Raw genomic sequence first — 19,079 nt, forward strand, 5'->3', positions numbered from 1 at the left:
GTTCTTAGAGGAATCTATCCTTAGTGTTACTGTTCTGATACACAATCCACAAGAAAAGAATTAAAATGCCACGGTCTCGGGGTGGTGAGATGGCTCAGTGGTAAAGGTACTTACCAGTTGTCAAGCCTGCTAACCTGAACTGGATTCCTCAGCACACACACAGAGATGGAGAAAACTGAACTCTAGAAATTACCCTTTAACTTCCACATGTGAAACCGTGGCATAAATATGTTGCCCCCCCCACCCCGCCCCTAGACACATACAATAAGAAAGAAATAGATGTAATGTTAAAAAGGTATTATGGGAGCTAGAGAGATGCCTTAGACTGTTAAGAGTGCTTGCTGCTCTCACAGAGGAACCCGAGTTCAGTTCCCAGTACCTACCAATGGCAGGTTCGAGCCAGCGTCTGGGCATCTAACGTTTCTAGCTTCTTTGGGTGGTTGTATTCACATGTACATACCCACATACAGACACATGCACACACACACACACACACACACACACACACACTTTCAAATATACGTTAGAAAAAGGTGCAGTGGAATTTTTGTGCTGTTTTTGTGGTGTGACTCAGCTCACACCTGTCACGTGGACGAAGGAGCAGTACACAGCCACTGACTCCCAAAGTGGATGGCACAGGTAGAGAGGCGAAGGCATGAAGGGGGAAGATCGGGATGGATGGTGTGGGAGAAAGAACCCCGGGGGGGAAAACGGATGGGGAAGTTCTTTGCATTAAATGTCAAGAATAACTTCCCTCTAGCCAGATGAGCCTCCTAACTTCCTCCCAGCTCCTAGAGGGCCAAGGCAGACACAGGGGAAATAGTACCCAAGGCTAGGAGGGAAAGGACCAAAACAGAATAAATGTGGCTGAGCAAAAAAAGGGGCAGAGTCTGTGGAGACACAGGCATAGGACTGGGGAACGGTGGATGCCTATGAAATACTATCCAGGCAGGAAACTGGCTGACACAGAGCAAGAAATGGGCCCTTCATGCTCCTGAGCAGAGAAGACAGAGTTCAAAGAACAGACTGAAGGGCTGGGAGCAAAGTTGTTAGGCAAGGATGGAGCCCCAAGTTTGATTGCCCAGAACCCACAGAAGAGAGCCAGGGGTGATGTATGCACTTGTCATCCCAGGGTGGGGGAGTTGGAGACAGACGTTTCTCCAGGGCTTCCTGGTCAGCTAATCTGGCCTAGGTGGTAAAGCCAGTAAAAGATTATTAAACATAAGGCGAGGCCATCGAGAGGGCTCACCAGGCAAAGGTGCTTGTCACCACGCCTGAACACCTGTCCCATCCTCAGGATCCCTATAGTGGAAAGACAATAATGACTTCCCCAAGTTGTCCTCTGACCTTCACTTGTGCACCCATCCACTCGCTCCAGCACTGCCAGCATCATCAGCACCATCAGTACCATCAGCATCACCAGCACTATCAGCACCATCAGTACCATCAGCACCATCAGCACCATCAGCACCATCAGCACCATCAGCACCATCAGCATCACCAGCACTATCAGCACCATCAGTACCATCAGCATCATCAGCACCATCAGTACCATCAGCATCACCAGCACCACCGGCATCACCAGCACTATCAGCATCACCAGCACTATCAGCAGCATCAGCACCATCAGCATCACCAGCACTATCAGCATCACCAGCACTATCAGCACCATCAGTACCATCAGCACCATCAGCACCATCAGTACCATCAGCACCATCAGCACCATCAGCACCATCAGTACCATCAGCACCATCAGCACCATCAGCACCATCAGCACCATCAGCACCATCAGTACCATCAGCACCATCAGCACCATCAGCACCATCAGTACCATCAGCATCACCAGCACTATCAGCACCATCAGTACCATCAGCATCATCAGCACCATCAGCACCATCAGCATCATCAGTACCATCAGCACCATCAGCACCATCAGTACCATCAGTACCATCAGCATCACCAGCACTATCAGCACCATCAGCACCATCAGCACCATCAGTACCATCAGCACCATCAGCACCATCAGCACCATCAGCATCATCAGTACCATCAGCACCATCAGCACCATCAGCATCACCAGCATCACCACCTCCCACGCATACACCAGGCACAGATAGCATCTGTCTGGGCAGGTGAGGCCACAGAGGGAAGTGGGAAGGGGCTATGATGGAGGTGAATGGGCATCTCTAAACAGGATGCACCCTCAAAGTTAGATGGGGGAATTGGCATGAATGAGGGGTTGGCAGAGGGAATGGTTGCTGGGGGGAGACTGGTAAAGAAGGTGATAGACAGGGTGCTCTGGGGGTGGGGCTGCAGGACACTCTCACCTTCGTATGCAGTTTGGCCAGCTGTTTCTCATCCAGGTTGGTCTGTTTGTAGACTCGGGTCTTGTAGCGGAACTGAGGCCAGGGATAGGATATGAGGGGACACAGGCATATTAGATTGTTGGGAAGCAATGTCTGACACTCCTTCATCCTCCCAGAATGAGTTCAGAATTACCATGGAAATGGTTGAGGGTCGGGTGACCTTTCCAAGAGTACTAGGTCATCAAGGCCTACAGCACTATAACTCCTACCTTATAAGTATGAGCATGGACCCCTACCCCCTGCAGTTACGTGGAATGTTCTAGAATGACTATGTAGTTGGGATTTCCTCAGTTGATGGCATAAGGAGCTTAGGGAGAGGAAAGGACGCCATCTGAGGCAACTCAGCTGGTGATTTGAACTCTGGGAAGTCTTGAAGGACTTCCTCATTGGAGGTTCTTTTGGAGTTGGAGTGGATGTGTTCCAGGGCATGACTTCTGGGGCCTCACCTCCAGGTAGGGTACCCCTTTCTCAAAGGACTGAGGGTACTCTCTTAGAAGCCTCTCCTCCTCCAGGAAGTTGGCATCCCGACCTGAGGTGGCTGGCTGGAACAGTCCATAGTTAAGTACGTCCTGTAGACTCTCGCTCAGGGCACAGAGTACTTGCTGTTTTGCTGTCCAGATGGTGGCATCTGGGTTGAAGCGTAGGCATTTCTGGTGGGAGATAGGATGGCCAGGGCTTGGTTGAGCCAAGGGTCTGAGGGTCAAGGGTGGGTTGGGAAAGGAGTAAGATTCCAGCTAGATCTGGGATGGAGGGTGGGGACAGACTTGGCCAGCATGTCTGTTAGTTGTCAGGTGAGTAGCCACTCACCGTCTGGTGCAGGTCAGGAATGCCAATCCTGAAAACCATCATGCTGAAGTGGGCGTCGTCAGGGACAGACATGGAGCGTCCCTGGAGGCCTCGGGTAGAGGCCAGGTTACCAGGTGCTCCGCTGCCCCGGCCCCGAGTCCCCTGGGGGCCTCTTCCTGGCCCGTCTGGGGAGCTGTCCGATTCTGAGCCCCCCTCGGGACACTCGCTGGCACTGTGGCGTTCCTCGTCCTCGCTTGTCGCGGGGCTGTGGGTCATCGTGGGGCCACGGGGCGACGGGGGACAGCTGCATCACAGGCAGCTGGGCAAAGAAAGGACGAGCCGCGCTGTAGAGTGACTCAGGCTACTGGCTACTCAGTAGACAGACACAGGGGCAGCCTGTTCCCTTTTCCCAGATAAACTTTCACCACCTCTGCAGCCTTCCTGGCACCTTTCTCCTCCCTGTCCTTGGCCCTGCTTGCAGCCCCCCATCCCCCCTGCGCTCCACTTTGTGGCTGACCCAGTCCTAGAAATCACAGAATCACCGTGGGAGCTAGTGGCCCACTTTGTCAAGCTACAAAAAAAAAAAAATAATAAATGAAGCTAAATTTAGCTAAGGACAGACAGGTGGACCAATCCACCTCGGCATCCTGCCCTCCTGGCCAGAGCCTGGCCCCTTCACCCCAGGGAGCTGGAGACTGACTTCTCTAGTAAAGGAGAGATGGAGGTGTGAGTTTTGAGCCTGGGGCAGCAGGAGGTGCCCGAGAGCTGGTGACTTCACTGAAGTGTGGCTGACCACATGTTTAGAGGCTGGTCCTGGGGAATGAGCTGTCTCTGTAGGGGATGGAGGGACACGAGTGGGGGTGGATGAACAGAAAAGAGAAGTTCCCCTGAGCTGTACCCAAGGGAAGGATGAGAGGTTACTGGGGCGTGTGAAGAGGATGCGTGGGTGGATAGGGAGGCTGGCCCTGGCTCTGGCTGGAAGGTCCAGGTGACAGGCTGTGGTGGACTGGGTGGGTGTGGGCAGCTGCAGGTGACCTGTGGGTGTTTCAGGAATGGCACAGCAGGGTGGGTGGGCTGGCACTGCTTGGTACTGGCGGCTCCACCAAGAAGAACTTGGATTGGGTGGGGTGTCTGGGGAGGAGGCTAAGAAGTGAGCTGTAACAATATGGGGGACCAGGAGATTCAGAGGGTCGTCCCCTCAAAGTGGCCAACTGAGGGGTGGCTCCTTTCCAAATGTGGCCCTCTTCCCTCCTGTTTGCCACCCCCTACTCCCCACTCTAGAACCGGAAAGCAGAATGTCTGGTCTGGTCCCTCCCACCCCACACCAGGCCCGGCTCCTGCACCGTTGCCATGGAGATGGGAAGCAGTGGAGGGTACTGCTGACTTTGGGGGAGTGGGGATGGGCTGGGGGGAGGGAGGGTTAGGGAAGGAAAGACGAAATGTTTAAGGAAGAGAGTTCCAAGAACTGTAGGCGAGCAGGCGTCTAACCGCGGGTTGAGGAACCCTCCCCCTCGCGGAGACCGAGCTCTGAAGCACCCCATCCCAGGTACCCCCTGCCTTGTTGCTCAACCTGCTGGTCTCGGGAGGAGACCCGAGCCTCCAGCTCAGTCTGCTGACCGCCCTACACCACGTGTCGCCCGGCAGTGTGACCTCAGCCACTCCCCCTCTGCTGACCCTGGCTGACATCTCCTCTGCAGCCCCAGCTCTGCAGGGATGGGGTGGCAGGTGGGATAAAAGGTCAGCAAAGGCCAGGTCCCCCATTGCGCGGGCTCCACTGCCCCAACACCCAGGACAGCTCGGGGCCCCTCCCCCTCCGGCCTCGAGGGAGGGAGCGGGCACACTCCGCCGGGGCGGCATGAATCAAAAGCTCGGCGGCTAAGAATAGCTGGCACGCAGCTGGTACCGAGACGGGCTGAGGAATCGGCGAGGGGGGGTTGGCGAAGGGGAGAGAGGGGGTGCCCTGAGAGGCTGCGGGGGGACAGGGGACTACTGGCGTGGCTAGGAGCCGGGCCCGGGGAGAATGAATGGAGGTGGAGGAAGGCGGGAGCAGGGAGGTTGATGAAAGAATAGCCCCGGGTCGGGAGAGGGAGCTGGGACTGGGGGCGGGAGCAGAGGGGGCGCGCCGGCCTGCGGAGAAGGAACCTGAGGCGCGATGGGCACGCGAGGCGCGGGTGGGAAGGAACTACAGACACCTGGAAGGGGCGCCGGGTCCAGGCGTCAGTAGGAGGCTCTGGCCCAGACCCTGGGTTGGAGTGGTTGGGTACAAGGGTGACCTAGGGGAGGGGCCCAGGTGTGCTGGGGTGGGCGAGGCGGGGGAGTGGCCGAGCCGGGTTGGAAGGCGGGGACCGGGACCCAGTTGTGGCCCCAGAGAGCCCTGGAGACCAGTACGGCTTAGGGGGCGCAGCACGTGGGGGATGGGGCACACCCTCCTTGCAAGGATACGATCTGGGACGGGGCACTCGGGACCGGGTCGCAACCCAATTTGATGTTACCCGTAGGGGCCACGCTACCTTCCACAGCCTCACCCCCATACACACACCCTAAATGTACACCCAGGCCGGAGCCGGCGCCAGGCCAAGGACATCCGGGGCGCCTCTGCCCTCTCCCGCAACCCCAGTTCTCGCAATTGCACCCTACCCCAGAACCTCCCTGTAGTGCCCCGTGCCCTTACCTGCCTGGCGGGGCTGCTGAGTCCCGGTCGGCGGCGCCCGCGGCCCCTCCCCCCTCCCCCCACCCCCCACCCCCCCGAATACGGGGGACCCTCAGGCCATGCCCCACCGCCCCGGAGGGCGAGCGGGCCGGGGAGGGGGCGGGCGAGGGCCGGGGGGAGGGCGGGGGGGCCGCGGACCTCACCCCCCCCGCGGGCCGGGCCCGGCCATCCGCAGCGCGCCCCCCTTTCTGCCGCTCCCGCGCGCCCCTCCTTGCCCGCCCCGGGGCTGGGGTCCGGCCGGGCTACGGGCGCCGCGGCTCCCTCCTGCTCTGCCTCCTCCTCCTCTGCCAGGGGCCGCCGCGCCGCCGCCTGCTTCTGCTCGGCGCCTCCACTGCCACCCGGCTCGCTCTCTCGCACTCGCTGTCTCTCCCTCACCCGGTCTCTCTCTCCCTCTCTCTCTCTCTCTCTTGCTCTCCTCTCTCTCCCTCCCTCCCCTCCCCTCCCTCCGCCCTCTCCCCTCCCTCCGGGAGCCCGCAGAGAGATATCGCCCCTCCCTGAGCCCCCAAACCTCGCCCATTCTCCCCCCCACAAACGCGGCTCCACCCCTCCCCTCGCCCTCCTCCACCCTTCATCTCCACTGCCCCATCCCCAAACCCAGACTCCACCCCTGCCTACCCCTATGTACCCAAACAGGATCCTGCTCTGCCTAGGGGAGCCCCTCCTCCAGATGGCTCCCCACCCTTTGTACACATGGTGGGGTGCTATTTGTATTTGTAGCCTGTATATTTCCAAATTGAATACTGCGGATTATAGATTCCGGTCCTGTACCCCCAAATGTGTATACTTTCACCCCCCCACATGCCCCCCCACATGCACACACAACTTTCCATATGAACCCACATGCATGAAAATACCTGAGGCACATACCCCTTCCTCCAAGCAGGTCCTGTAAACCAAGCATACCCACAGTTACCTGCTCTTAGGGCATGCCTGCCCATTACACATGACCAGAGACACACACCCAGCTACACGCACAATGTCACACCCCTGGGCCACAGCATACTGACACAGCAACCCTGCAAGATTTACCTACAGCACACTCCAATTGCATGCTCAGAACTGCCCACAAGAAGCATGGGTAGACAGACGTGTGTGCTGTCCGAGCCAGCTCACCTACTCCACTGTCCATCATCGGTGTACACCCTGCCCACAGCACCCCTCCCCCAGTTAGCCTTGAGTGTACTCTGGGTGCCGGGTCCAGGGACCTCTTTCCTGTCAAAGCTCACAGAAAGGCCCAGGTCACCCAACCATAAAGAGATGCTATCGAGGGTGAAGAACAGAGGCTGTCTCCCCAGGCCTGATATGGTGCTTCAAAGAACACTCCTGAAGATGCATTCCGGTACGTGTCCTGTATAGCCTCCAGTTTCACACACATGGGCACACCAGGCTAATTGTGAGCAGGTAGTTAGCCCTCTCCTACCCGGTACATTCACAGAGGAAGGCAGATTGGTTCAGCATCTTTCAGTCCTCTTCAGCCATGACTTCCGCTTTGCCCAGCAGCGTCCCCAGGGCCATCAGGGAATGCCAGCTCCTACAGAGGGTAGTTCTAGGTAGTTTCTGGGTATGTTCCCAGTTGCCGGCTCTCTGGGGCATCCTGGGAGAAGCTGGAGTTGGTACCCAGCTCGGAGAGGCCCTTGTCTCGCTGCACCCACCCAGGTGCTGAGCAGCTGCGCCCATGGAGAACAGCTGCTGCTGGTGTTGGTACAAACACCCAGTGGCTATGAAAGATCCTCTAGTTGCAAGGCTTCTGATGAGAGACCTCTGTGCTACAGATGAGCATCTCAGAGGCTCCGAGGGAGCCCGTTGGCTGCCCAAGGTCACTCTGCCCTCTGTGTCCTAGGCTTTCTTGAAAACTGGTGTGTTGCCCTTGTGGGGCTCTCAGTAGCTGTAGGCACCTGTGAGGTACCTGCTTGGAGCCAGAGGCCTTGGCCACATGATGCCACCACGCCCCGTGACCTCCATAAGGCTGCCATGTCTCCTCTTGGAGCTTTTTTGCTTTTTCCTTGCAGAGCCTGGGCCCCTAGATCTCTGATGCATGAGTTGGCAGGACCCGCCGACTAAAGCTGGAAAAACCCTGCAGGACTCATGAGCCTGGCATGGTGTGGGTAAGGCATGGGTATGGCCTTCTGTTTCCCTGGTATTAGGACTTTCCACTGCCCTCAGCATCTCCACTCAGACAGACACTTGAGAACTCCAGTGCAAGCTAAACACAAAAGTCCGATATTAAGGCCTTTTACCAAGCTGTTGTAACATTGGTCTTATTCATCAGCTCAACTGAGCACCTACTAGGTGCTAGGAAGCCCTGCTTTGATTTGGGGATACAGAAATAGCCCCAAATCCAAGCCTTGGCATGCAAGAGCAGATGTAAACGAGGCCATACTGGTTGGATCATACCTGGGAGAAAAGGGGGCATTTTTAGAAAGCATCTCGTACGGCAGTGGTCAGAGCTGAGGCTTCAGTAATGAGAAAGCTGAGGGAAGAGTCTTTAGCAGGAGGAAAAGGCTAGGAAGGACACATCGGAGATGGAGAATGAGGGGAGATGGCGTGAGACTGCAGAAAATGGTTCTCTCCCAGGCCCCAGCCCTGCAGGCTGCACGGAGGACTGAGGCCGAGGCCGAGGCTGGGGGGTTTGGCTTCTCTCCTGCTTCTGATGGGAAGGTGAGGAAGCAGGGGCGTGGGGAGTAATGTGATCTGATTTATGGTTTGGAAGGATTGCTCTGGCTGCGGCAGGCAAGCAGCCCAGAGTGGAGGGGCTTTGTAGAAGGAGGGAGAACAGGGGAGGCCACTGCAGTGGTCCAGGCTGGGATGAGGCAGCTTGCAGAGGGTTCTCTGCTCACAGCCTAGTGCTTGGTTAGTATGCATCCTGGAGATACCTGCTCTGATTGTCAGCCCCTTCTCCTCCCTTGACAGGGAACCACCGGGCCCTCTCCCACCCCCTCCCACCCTCCAGCATCAGCCTGCTTGGGACCTGGCCTGCAGGAGAATGGTGGAGTTACACCTTTCAAGCGGCACACAAGCATGCTGTTCACACATCCCCACACACACACACTGGGGCTGGTAGGGCCAGGACAGGCTATCTGGGTGGGAATTGGGAGAGCCCAGAAGCCTGAGAATGGGAGAAGAGTCCCCTTCATTAGGCTATGTGGTGACCACAGGATAATAACAACCTTAGCACACTCTGCAGTTTGCCCCCTCCTCAGGAATGGCCAAGACAGAGAGAAGCGGAACAGTCACAAGCCGGCATCCTATCATGGCCTGCTTTGTTCTGAGAAGGTTTCTGGACCAAGGCTGAGGCCCACCCGTACCCAGGATGCCCTGGAGAACTTTCTCCATTTTCTTTTTATCCATCTAAGTGCTTGTACTTGCAGAAGGGAGAAAAGAGGGCAGAAGCAGAGGTCTGGGAAGTGGCAAAGGGTGGGTGTGGGGAGACCCAAGGCGGGATCAGGCTTTGGAACGTTGGAGGTTTCCGGCCACAGAGGCAGAACCTCCTGGAAGCCAAGAGGGGCGGGGAGACACACCAGGAGAAGCTGCTGAGAAGACCAAAAGTTGAGACAGAGCAGATCAGGACGGGAGGCAGAAGAGAAAGCCTGGCAGAGAAAGAAGGTCCAAGGGGCCAGTGATCTGCCCACCAGACTGGGACACTTGCTACTTGTATACCCCAGACCTACCCCAGGCATTCTGACCTCTACTAGTTTGGGTGTTGAGAAGTCCAGCTGGATGCAGGCAGCTTGGCTCTTGGGGGCCCTAGTGGTCCCTCAGCTTTTGAGTTTTGGCCATGGAGCCCAAGGTCCTGAGAGGGAACGGGAGGGAGGCTGGGGAGGTGCCCTGGAGGAGGAGCGAGAGCGGGAGTCACTGATGTTGAAGGTGAGTGTTAGCAGGGCACTGGGGGCTTTTGGGATGAAGTGTTCAGATGGGCAAAGAAAAGTAATGGGGCTTAGATGGAACGGTGGGTTCGGAAAAGAGCTGAGAGGGTAGATGGGAAGGAGACTGACATGTATTCTCTGCCCCCAGAATCTCCAGGAGGCCTTAGGGCTGCCCACTGGGGTGGGAAATAAGGCTTCTCTTGCCGAAAACCCTGAAGGCAAAGAGGTCTGGGAGACCACGGAGACTCAAGAGGAAGAAGAGGAAGAGGAAGCAGAAACTACCATGATACCTTCTTCTAGCCCCAACCCTTCCCCCAGCCCTTCTCCCACACCAGAGGACACTGTCACTTACATCTGTGAGTATTCAGGAGCCAGGGTGGCCTGTCTGTCACTGACCCAACTAGAGGCCAGACACATGAGGGGGGCCCCAAGGTTCCCGAGATGTGTCAGCCTATCAAGAGCTCAAACTACCCAACTTCATCGACATGGTTCACACACCCCACGGATCGTCTCATCCATCCCACTCTTGGGAGGCTGAGGGCCGCGCCCTCCCAATGTCCTTATAGCCCTTGACTGTGTTTCGCATTCTGTCTTTTTTCACAGTGGGCCGCTTGGCCAGCCTCGATGCAGGTCTACACCAACTGCACATCCGTCTGCACGTTTTGGACACCCGTGTGGTTGAGCTGACCCAGGGGCTGCGGCAGCTGCGGGATGCTGCGAGTGACACCCGCGACTCAGTGCAAGCCCTGAAAGAGGTACAGGTCCGTGCTGAGCAAGAGCACGGCCGCTTGGAGGGTGAGTCTCAGCAGCACCAAGAGGGCTTAGGTGGGAGGAGGGGACCTAGGGTGGTCTGAAGACCTGGGGACCGCAGGCATCAGCATACCAGAGGGTCCACACAGAACTGGGATGTGTTGGCACATATAAAGATGGATTGTGAGGTGCGTGTGACATTCCTTGCTCCAACCTGTGCCACACCCTGAAAGTCCCACCCATAGTCTGGAACCGCCTATACCCTGGCCACGCCCCCCGAAGGCCCTTGCTCCACCTCACTAAGACACTATTGCTCTAACAAGGCTCCTCTTGGCCCCACCCTTTTCAGCCCTCAGAAGCATTGGCCCTGCCCCTGACAGCCTGGCCAGGTCTCACTGGTCACTTAAGTTCTAATCCCTCCTACTATCCACGCCCTCTCTGTCCTCAGAACTTTGGCTCCTCCTGTTGGTTTTGACCACTGAAGGGCTTTTCTCCTTTTAACCACCCCTCCAGCACCTCTCTCTTGGCTTCGCTGGTCACCGCGGTTCCAACTTTGACTCCGCCCTTTTTTAAAGCCCCCAAACGCTATAACAACGCCCCCTGCAGTCCTGGCTCTGCCTCATTGGTCTCCCGGCCTCAGCGCTTTGGCCCCGCCTCCAGCAAGCCTACCTCCATCTCATTGGCCATCGTTCATACAGCCCTCCTTCACCTGGCCCCGCCCTCCATCCTAGGCAAGGCTCGACAACTCATGCTCCTCCCTCTACCTACCGGCCCCGCCCTCTCCCGCCTTCTGGGTTCCACCTCATTGATCACCTAAAGGCCTAGTTTTGGCCTCGCCCCCTCCTACCCGCAACGTTCTGACTCCGCCTCACCCTACACTCAGGCTGCCTGAAGGGCCTGCGCCTAGGCCACAAGTGCTTCCTGCTCTCGCGAGACTTCGAGACACAGGCGGCAGCGCAGGCGCGGTGCAAGGCGCGAGGTGGGAGCTTAGCGCAGCCTGCGGACCGCCAGCAAATGGATGCACTAAGCCGGTACTTACGCGCCGCCCTCGCCCCCTACAACTGGCCGGTGTGGCTGGGAGTGCACGACCGGCGCTCGGAGGGGCTCTACCTTTTCGAGAACGGCCAACGCGTGTCATTCTTCGCCTGGCACCGCGCGTTCAACCTGGAGTCCGGCGCCCAGCCTAGTGCGGCATCACATCCACTGAGCCCGGATCAGCCCAATGGCGGCGTCCTGGAGAACTGCGTGGCCCAGGCCTCAGACGACGGTTCCTGGTGGGACCATGACTGTGAGCGGCGCCTCTACTTCGTGTGCGAGTTCCCTTTCTAGAGAGCCGGCCTCTGTCCCGGAGCTCTAGCGCTACACCGCGCACCCTACTGTTAGGGGTCTGGGGTCGCTTAGACATGACCATGAATCAATACGTTTTAGTAAGAAAAGGCCTTGTATTTTAGATACTGACACACAGGCTGATTGGGGCCAGGCCCACATCTGAGATCGCTTCCAAACTGCAAGCTCCAGCTATTACCAGCTCAGAGCTTATAAAGGCAAACCTCACAAGAGTGCATGTAGCCTGCTTACACGTAGGCCGGAGCTTACATTTTAACATAGATAGATGTCTTGCAGGTGTCCTAGTCATCCGTTGAGCAGAGGAAGCAAGATTGATTACAAAAGCAGAGACTGCAGTTAACCTTACAGCTAAATTTGCTACAACAGAAAATTTTACAAGGCCAATCAATTACCGAATAGTCTTAAACATTTTGGAGAAAGGGGAAATGGCCTGCTAGTGTGCAGCCTGCACAAGCTAGGGGCTTAAGAGGCATTTTTTGCATTGGTCTCACAAGCATAGTGAGTCTAGACTTCTAAACGTAATGTTAACCACCATACCTACAGTGTGCACCCTGCATCCCCACTCCGTACACTTATCTATACCCTACATAGTGCACTTTGCGTCTGGCACGCTCCTTGGGCTGGAAGTGTCACCAATCCTGTCTCGTCCCCAACCCCCACCCCAAGAGCTAGCCTATGCGACTTCTCCACGTCCCCACCTGTCTTTGAAACTTCAAGGTCCCCACTAGGCCCAGTGCCAATAAATCCCTTTAAAATATAATTTGTGGGGTCACCTGGCCTTTATCTTACCTGGAGACGGGAATTAGGAAATACCAGACCCTGGCTTTGGTGTGTTTTTGAAATGCAGAATGTCAGAGAGCACTTGTGCATAGGAGCATGCGGTTGTGCACTCGTGCACAGATGTCTGGAGTACTCATGCACCTATATAGGTGCTCAGATTCCTAGCCTGCTTCCTCACGGGGCCTTTAGGACCTGAGCCCTGTCATCATCACCGACACTGGCCTGCGTCCTGAGCATGAAGGTGTGACCTAGGTCTTGTTCTCTGTTGACCTGTGTCTCAGACCTGTTTTCCCGGTGGGGGCGGGATGGGGAGGGTGGCAGAACTATTTCATCAAGCCCATTCCAGAGAGGAGAGACCCCCACCACAGCTTTTAAGTTTCACAACCTCCCAAGTATGTGAGGTCACACACGGAGCAAGGAGTTTATGGGAACATTCAGGTGCCTGAGAAGACAAGTCAGTCTTCCCTCTCTGAGCCCAGGTCTCTTAGTCTGATGGCAGGGACAGTTTCTCCCATTTTGCACGTGTCTCTGGTGCAGTCTTGGAACATAAACATCAGCAATGTGGAAGTGGCCGAACATGTACCACCAGCCACCCCTGACCATACCTTGCCTTTCCATGCTCTATCTTCTGAGAGGACTCTTCCTAGCCCTGGGCCAGCCTGATCCTCAGCATTGCATGTAGGTGACGGTGTTGTGTGACTTTTTATGAGGCGATAGGGCACCTAAGGCAGTCTGAAGAAATGATCCCACCCAAATCTAGCTGCATCTCTGAAGTCCCTCCGACCCCCCGACCTCATGCCCCCATGTTACAATCTGCAGGCAGCACTAGTGAAGAGTCTCCCCTCTTTTTGCAATTGTTTTCTGATTGGATGACCTGGGGTGCTGTACTGGCTGGTTTTGTGTCAACCTGACACAAGCTGGAGTTATCACAGAGAAAGGAGCCTCCCTTGAGGAAATGCCTCCATGAGATCCAGCTGTAAGGCATTTTCTCAACTAGTGATCAAGGCGGGAGGGCCCAGCCCATTGTGGGTGGAGCCATCCCTGGGCTGGTAGACCTGGGTTCTATAAGAAAGCAGGCTGAGCAAGCCAGGGGAAGCAAGCCAGTAAGTGACATCCCTCCATGGCCTCTGCATCAGCTCCTGCTTCCTGACCTGCCTGAGTTCCAGTCCTGACATCCTCTGGTAATGAACAGCGATATGGAAGTGTAAGCTGGATAAACCCTTTCCTCCCCAACTTGCTTCTTGGTCATGATGTTTGTGCAGGAATAGAAACCCTGACTAAGACAGGCAGGGAGGGGCTTGTGAATTTGTAACTTTCTGCTTTCTTATGAGCCTCTCTCCTCCCTCCAAGAAGGGATTAAAAGAAAAAAAAAAGATGTGTGTGTGTGTGTGTGTGTGTGTGTGTGTGTGTGTGTGGTGCCCAAGGAGGTCAGGGGAGGGCAGATACCATAGAACTTGAGTTACAGATAACCAAGTCACCCTGAGTCCTCTAAGAGCAACACGGGATCCTCCGTACTGGGCATATTCTCCAGCCCCCATGAAGTGGTATAATGGAAGTAGTTACACACAGAGGGGTGTTACCTGCACCCCCTTCTCTTGTGTGAGGATTAGCTTTGCATCATGGGTGTTAGTTGTATCCTTGCCAGGATGAGACGTCTGATAGAAGCTCCTTGAGGAAGGTGGGCTTTCAGTTCACTATGGCACGGAAGGCATGGTGGACGGAGCAACCCAAGCCAGGCAAACTTTGATAACGAGCCACCAAGCATGCCTTCTTTTTTGAAAGTTTGAGAACCCCCAGAAAAGACATACCACCTAGGGACTGAATGTTCACACACACGAGCCTGCAGGGTATGAGGGGGTAATTCTTAGCCACATCGTAAGGAGCCCAAAGCAGACATCATTATGAGCCCAGGAATGGGTATGAAATCCTGACTGTCCTTGTGTTTCTGCAGGTGTCCCTCTCTCAGCCATGATCCCTTAAATGTCACCTTTGGAAACACCGTTGAATGGAGGAGCTGTGCCAATTATCTCTAGAAGAGCCTCCTTCCTCTGTCCTTTCTAGAGGCAAATCTCAGTCCTAGGACCCCAGAAAAAGTACAAAATAACAGGAGTCAGTCGGGCCTGGTGGCACACACCTTTAATCCCAGAACTGCAGAGGCAGAGACAGGAGCGTCTCAGTGAGTTCAAGGCCAGTCTGGTCTACAAATAAGAGTTCCAGGGCTACACAGAGACCCAGTCTTGAAAAACCAAAAAATAAAAGTAAATTAAAAATTATGTAATTTTAAGAGCTGTTTCTTAAAAGGGGACACTGTTCAGAACTCAGGTCATAAGTTCTGATGGCGCAATCCCGTGTGATCCTCTTGACATTGTTCTACTGTCGCCTGGGAAAGAGTCTCTGTGTATGTGTGCTGGGGGAGGGGGGCTGCACTGCAGAGATAGCTTAATGGTTAAGAGTACTTGTTGCTCTTGCAGAGGACCCAGGTTCCACTGGCCTGTAATCCTACATTCCTCCCTTTTCGTTAATCTACTCTTGATAAGCAATCCAGGGTTAGGAAAGGGGGCGGTGTTAGTGTTAAACTACTTCTTTGATGTTTGGGGGAATGATTGAGGATCTTGGGCAAGCTTGATCTTTCACCGTCAGATTTTAATCATGGATGGTAGACCACCCGTTGGAGGTCTTGGATGAACTTCGAGGAAAACTGACAGTGGATTGTTAGGAAAGCTGTTCCAGTGGTGATGCCAGTCATACCCAGGACCGTAAAAAGAGGCGGGATCTGAAAGACTCATTTATCATGAATAAATCCCGTGATGGGAGCTAACAAGAGCTCTTCACCGGGTACCACACTCCTAGTTTTGGAAAGGGGGAACATCAGGGCACAAGTTCCAGACCACCCAGAGGGTAGGCAACTGTAAATCCGAATGCCACGGGGTATGGGGTCATTGTGAGCATCTGGGCAGAGAGGAAGGTGGTGGCGCTCAGGGTTGGGGTAGTATTACAGTCTGAGGCATCCACGGTGCCCACAAAGCGTGTCTGAGGCGTTAAGGCTGTCTGCAGCACCGAAGAGAGCAACACGGGAGACATGAGGGGCAGCAGTGGTATTTGGCCGAGAGTCACTGACGGGAGACTGACGTAAGGAGAGTTGGTGGGTGGAGCCATGAGTGGCAGCTGTGAGCTCGATCTGGCAGAGCATTGGTTAGCGTCTGGTAGGCGGACCGTAGCATCCGTTAAGGTCGGAAAGAAGAGGGTGACCATGAGAACAAGGTGGGCTCAGTAGCATCCAAGAGGGGAGAATTGGGGAGGTGGGAGCCTTGATGGATGCTGGCTCACGTCGATTGTTCTAGATCTAGATTTGGAAAGAATGGGGTGCACACTCTTTGTATTTTGATCATGCCTGCTGAGCAGGTCACAATACACTTCACTAGTGACACGCACCTCCCATCTGGTATCCTGTGGGTCTTGAATGCGGAGATGAAAGAGCCCTACTATACGTAAAAATGAGAGGCAGGGGGATTAGGACGGTCCAGATCTGTCTCATAGTATTTATAAGACCACTATGGGCAACCTTTAAGTTTCTAGCCACTTCTTACACTAACCTGTGGTGGCTTGACTATGCTTGACCTATATATGAAGTGGTGCTATTAGGAGGAGAGTTGGGGCTTTGTTGGAGGAAGTGTGTCACTTTTGGGGTGGGCTTAAAGCTCTGCCCAGTGGGGAAGAGTCAAGTCTTCTCCTGAATGCTTTCAGATCAAGATGTAGAACTCTTGGCTCCAACATCATGTCTGTCTGCATGCTGGTATGCTTCCTGATGATAATGGACTGAAGCTCTGAACCTGTAAGCCAGTCTCAATTAAATGTTGTCCTTTATAAGAGTTGCCTTGGTCATGGTATCTCTTCACAACAATGGAAACCCAAAGACAGAAGTTGGTACCAGGGAAGGGTGTATTGCTGTGGTATGCCTGACCATGCTTTGTTTGGAGGAATGAAGATTTGGGGTCTTTGGATTTGGGAAGCTTTAAGTGGGGCTTAATGTACCATCTGACTAGGAATATGGAAGACATTGGTGCTGAGGGTTATTTGAACTGTGCAGACCTGGCTCAATAAATTTCAGAGAAGAATGTCAGTGTGTGGCCCAGAGACTGTTCTGGTGATATTTTGGTGAAGAATGTGACTGCTGTTTGCCCTTGTCTAAAGAGTCTACTGGAGGCTAAGGTAAAGAAGAGATTTTGATTCATTGCACTGACAAAGGAAGTCTCAGGAAAGCACAGCATAGACTTTATCCTCTGGTTTACTCTCATGAAGAACGTTCTGGTCAAGTGTAGCAAGCTTAGGAAGGAAAAATACAAAATGAATATTTCAAGTAACAAAAGGGCACCAGGAAGTACATGGAGTTGTCAAAGAGATAAACAGATTGGCAGAATGGTGACTTTGGGGCAGGATCCCACCCAGCTAAGCTTATTGTTTATACATTTGCCATTGAACAAGTAATAGTTGTATCATGTTGGGTGTTATTATTAATTGGTTACTGTTTTCATTTGGACTTCTAATCTGGAATGAACTACAGTCTAGAAATGGAGGACACAGGCTTCTGATCCACATACTGAGGAACAGAGGCCACGGAGAGCTTAGGTCCAGGCATGGTGGTACACGCCTTTAATCCCAGCATTCAGGAGAGGGAGCCATGCAGATCTCTGAGTTCAGTGTCATTCCACAGAGCAAGTTCCAGAGACAGCCATGTTTAAGCAGTGAAGGAGTTGGAAAAGAGAAACCTGGTGAAGATGTAATAGGACAAGGGGGCCATGTTCCAGCTTGAGTAAGCAGCAGAATTCAGCAGCTTTGGCCAAGTAGCTCAGGCTTTAGAGTAAAGAATAGAAGGGACTACTGGGAAAATTGATGCTGGTCAGCTGGAGCTAAGAAATTAGTAGTGATTAAGAAGAGACCAGCATCACTGAGGTGAAATCTTCCAGGACGTGCTTTCTGAGAGCAGAAAGAAGTTGAATTCCAGAGATAGCCAAGGTTGTGCCTTGTGCTGTGGCTGGACTTGGTAATGTGTAAGCGTCACTCAGGTGGTACTGGGTTTGAAAGTATGAAGGGGTCATGGAGAGCAGATGAGGCTCCGCACTGTGAGAGGCCAGTGAAGGCCATTGGTGAAGGTGCAGCCTCAGCTGCAGTAGATGGCCTAGGACTGAAGGGGTCATGCAAAGATGTTGATGCTTGACACCATGAAGGGAGACTATGAGAGACTACTGGTGAAGCCTAGTTACTGTGGAAGATGCACTATGGGGGTTTATGAAGCTGGATTACATGTATTTTGCTTTATGCTCTGGCTAGGTTCAGCTCCAACAGACTCATATGTTTAAACAAGACTGTGAGGGGTCAGGGAGTGCAATGTGGTGCTTTGAATATGATTGGCCAATAAGGAGTGGTGCTGTTAGGAGAAGGTGTGGCCTTGTTGAAGGAAGTATGCCACTATTGGGGTGGGCTTGAAGCTCTCTACCCAGTGTGGAAGAAATTGTCTTCTCCTGACTGCTTTCAGGAGCTAAGGTTTCTACATCTTGAGCTGAAAGCAATTAGCTAAACTAGTAGCTAACATGACCATAAGTTTGATTGACTGATTACTAACTTAACATTTCTTAATCACCCTAAACAGTTTGTAATAGTAGCTTTTAAGGACTAGAAATTACATTACATTTGCTAAAAAAAAATTATTTACTTATGTATATGAATACACTGTAGCTGTCTTCAGACACACCAGAAGAGGGCATCAGATCCCATTACAGATGGTTGTGAGCCACTGTGTGGTTGCTGGGAATTGAACTCAGGACCTCTGGAAGATCAGCCAGTGCTCTAACCTCTGAGCCATCCCTCCAGCCCCTGCTTTGCATTTTTAAGTGAGTTGCATAGGTACAATACCTAAAACAAGAGTTGGAACACAATGTTGTACAGTATGTTGTAGCAAAACATAACCTTAAATTTGTATCAATAGACAATCATTTATATCAACGTAAAATACGTGGCTTGTTGGTGTTCTTTAATTTGAAAGCAAATTCAGTGCTCTACCCTTTTATTCTACTGTTTCTGTGTACTCCTGTCTTTCGTCTTATCCCTTCCCCCTTAACACAAGATAGGAGAGAAAGGATAGAGGGAAGAAAGAGAGTGAAAGAGTTCCCGGGATCCAACCTCCTTTACTTTGTTTCCTCTCTGACCAAGACCATTAGCAACTTGTAACCAACCCCCTTAAACAATGATAAACATCCATCACACTCTGAATGACCTAAAACCACCCACCTCACCTCTTGGGAATGGGGACATTGTACTCTTGGTTTGTTTGTTAGCATTTATTTTTAACATTGTACTCTTAAAATTGCTTCCTGCTGTCTGGGAGTAACAGCATCTTTTTGGGGCTCTAAGAAAACTGAGATATTGGCCAAGTCCTTGGAGAACTAGCTGCCTCAGTCTCTGTTTGATGGGAAAATGCAG

At 53.5% G+C, this 19,079-nt stretch overlaps 2 protein-coding genes across 3 annotated transcripts in view; one reads left to right on the plus strand and one right to left on the minus strand.

The window, feature by feature from the left end:
* The window catches only part of SHANK1 (SH3 and multiple ankyrin repeat domains 1), a gene marked incomplete at both ends in the record, with an annotated part of 44,794 nt that extends 41,366 nt beyond the window's left edge, over positions 1-3,428 (minus strand). For both annotated transcript variants that reach the window (XM_080908597.1, XM_080908596.1), the window contains 3 exons: positions 2,328-2,399; positions 2,813-3,016; positions 3,174-3,428. In XM_080908597.1, the coding sequence (XP_080764723.1) occupies positions 2,328-2,399; positions 2,813-3,016; positions 3,174-3,428 (531 nt within the window). The remainder of the gene's footprint in view (positions 1-2,327; positions 2,400-2,812; positions 3,017-3,173) is intronic.
* A 6,151-nt stretch (positions 3,429-9,579) lies between these two features.
* CLEC11A (C-type lectin domain containing 11A) lies at positions 9,580-12,508 on the plus strand (the record flags this gene model as incomplete). The annotated part of the gene is made up of 4 exons (XM_080909093.1): positions 9,580-9,726; positions 9,874-10,081; positions 10,329-10,520; positions 11,359-12,508. 4 exons carry the CDS (start codon positions 9,580-9,582, stop codon positions 11,802-11,804), a joined length of 993 nt encoding a protein of 330 aa, XP_080765219.1. The 3' UTR covers positions 11,805-12,508.
* Positions 12,509-19,079: the final 6,571 nt, after the last annotated feature.

The sequence above is a fragment of the Micromys minutus genome (assembly GCF_963924665.1).
Source record: "Micromys minutus genome assembly, chromosome: 32".
Lineage (NCBI taxonomy): Eukaryota > Metazoa > Chordata > Mammalia > Rodentia > Muridae > Micromys > Micromys minutus.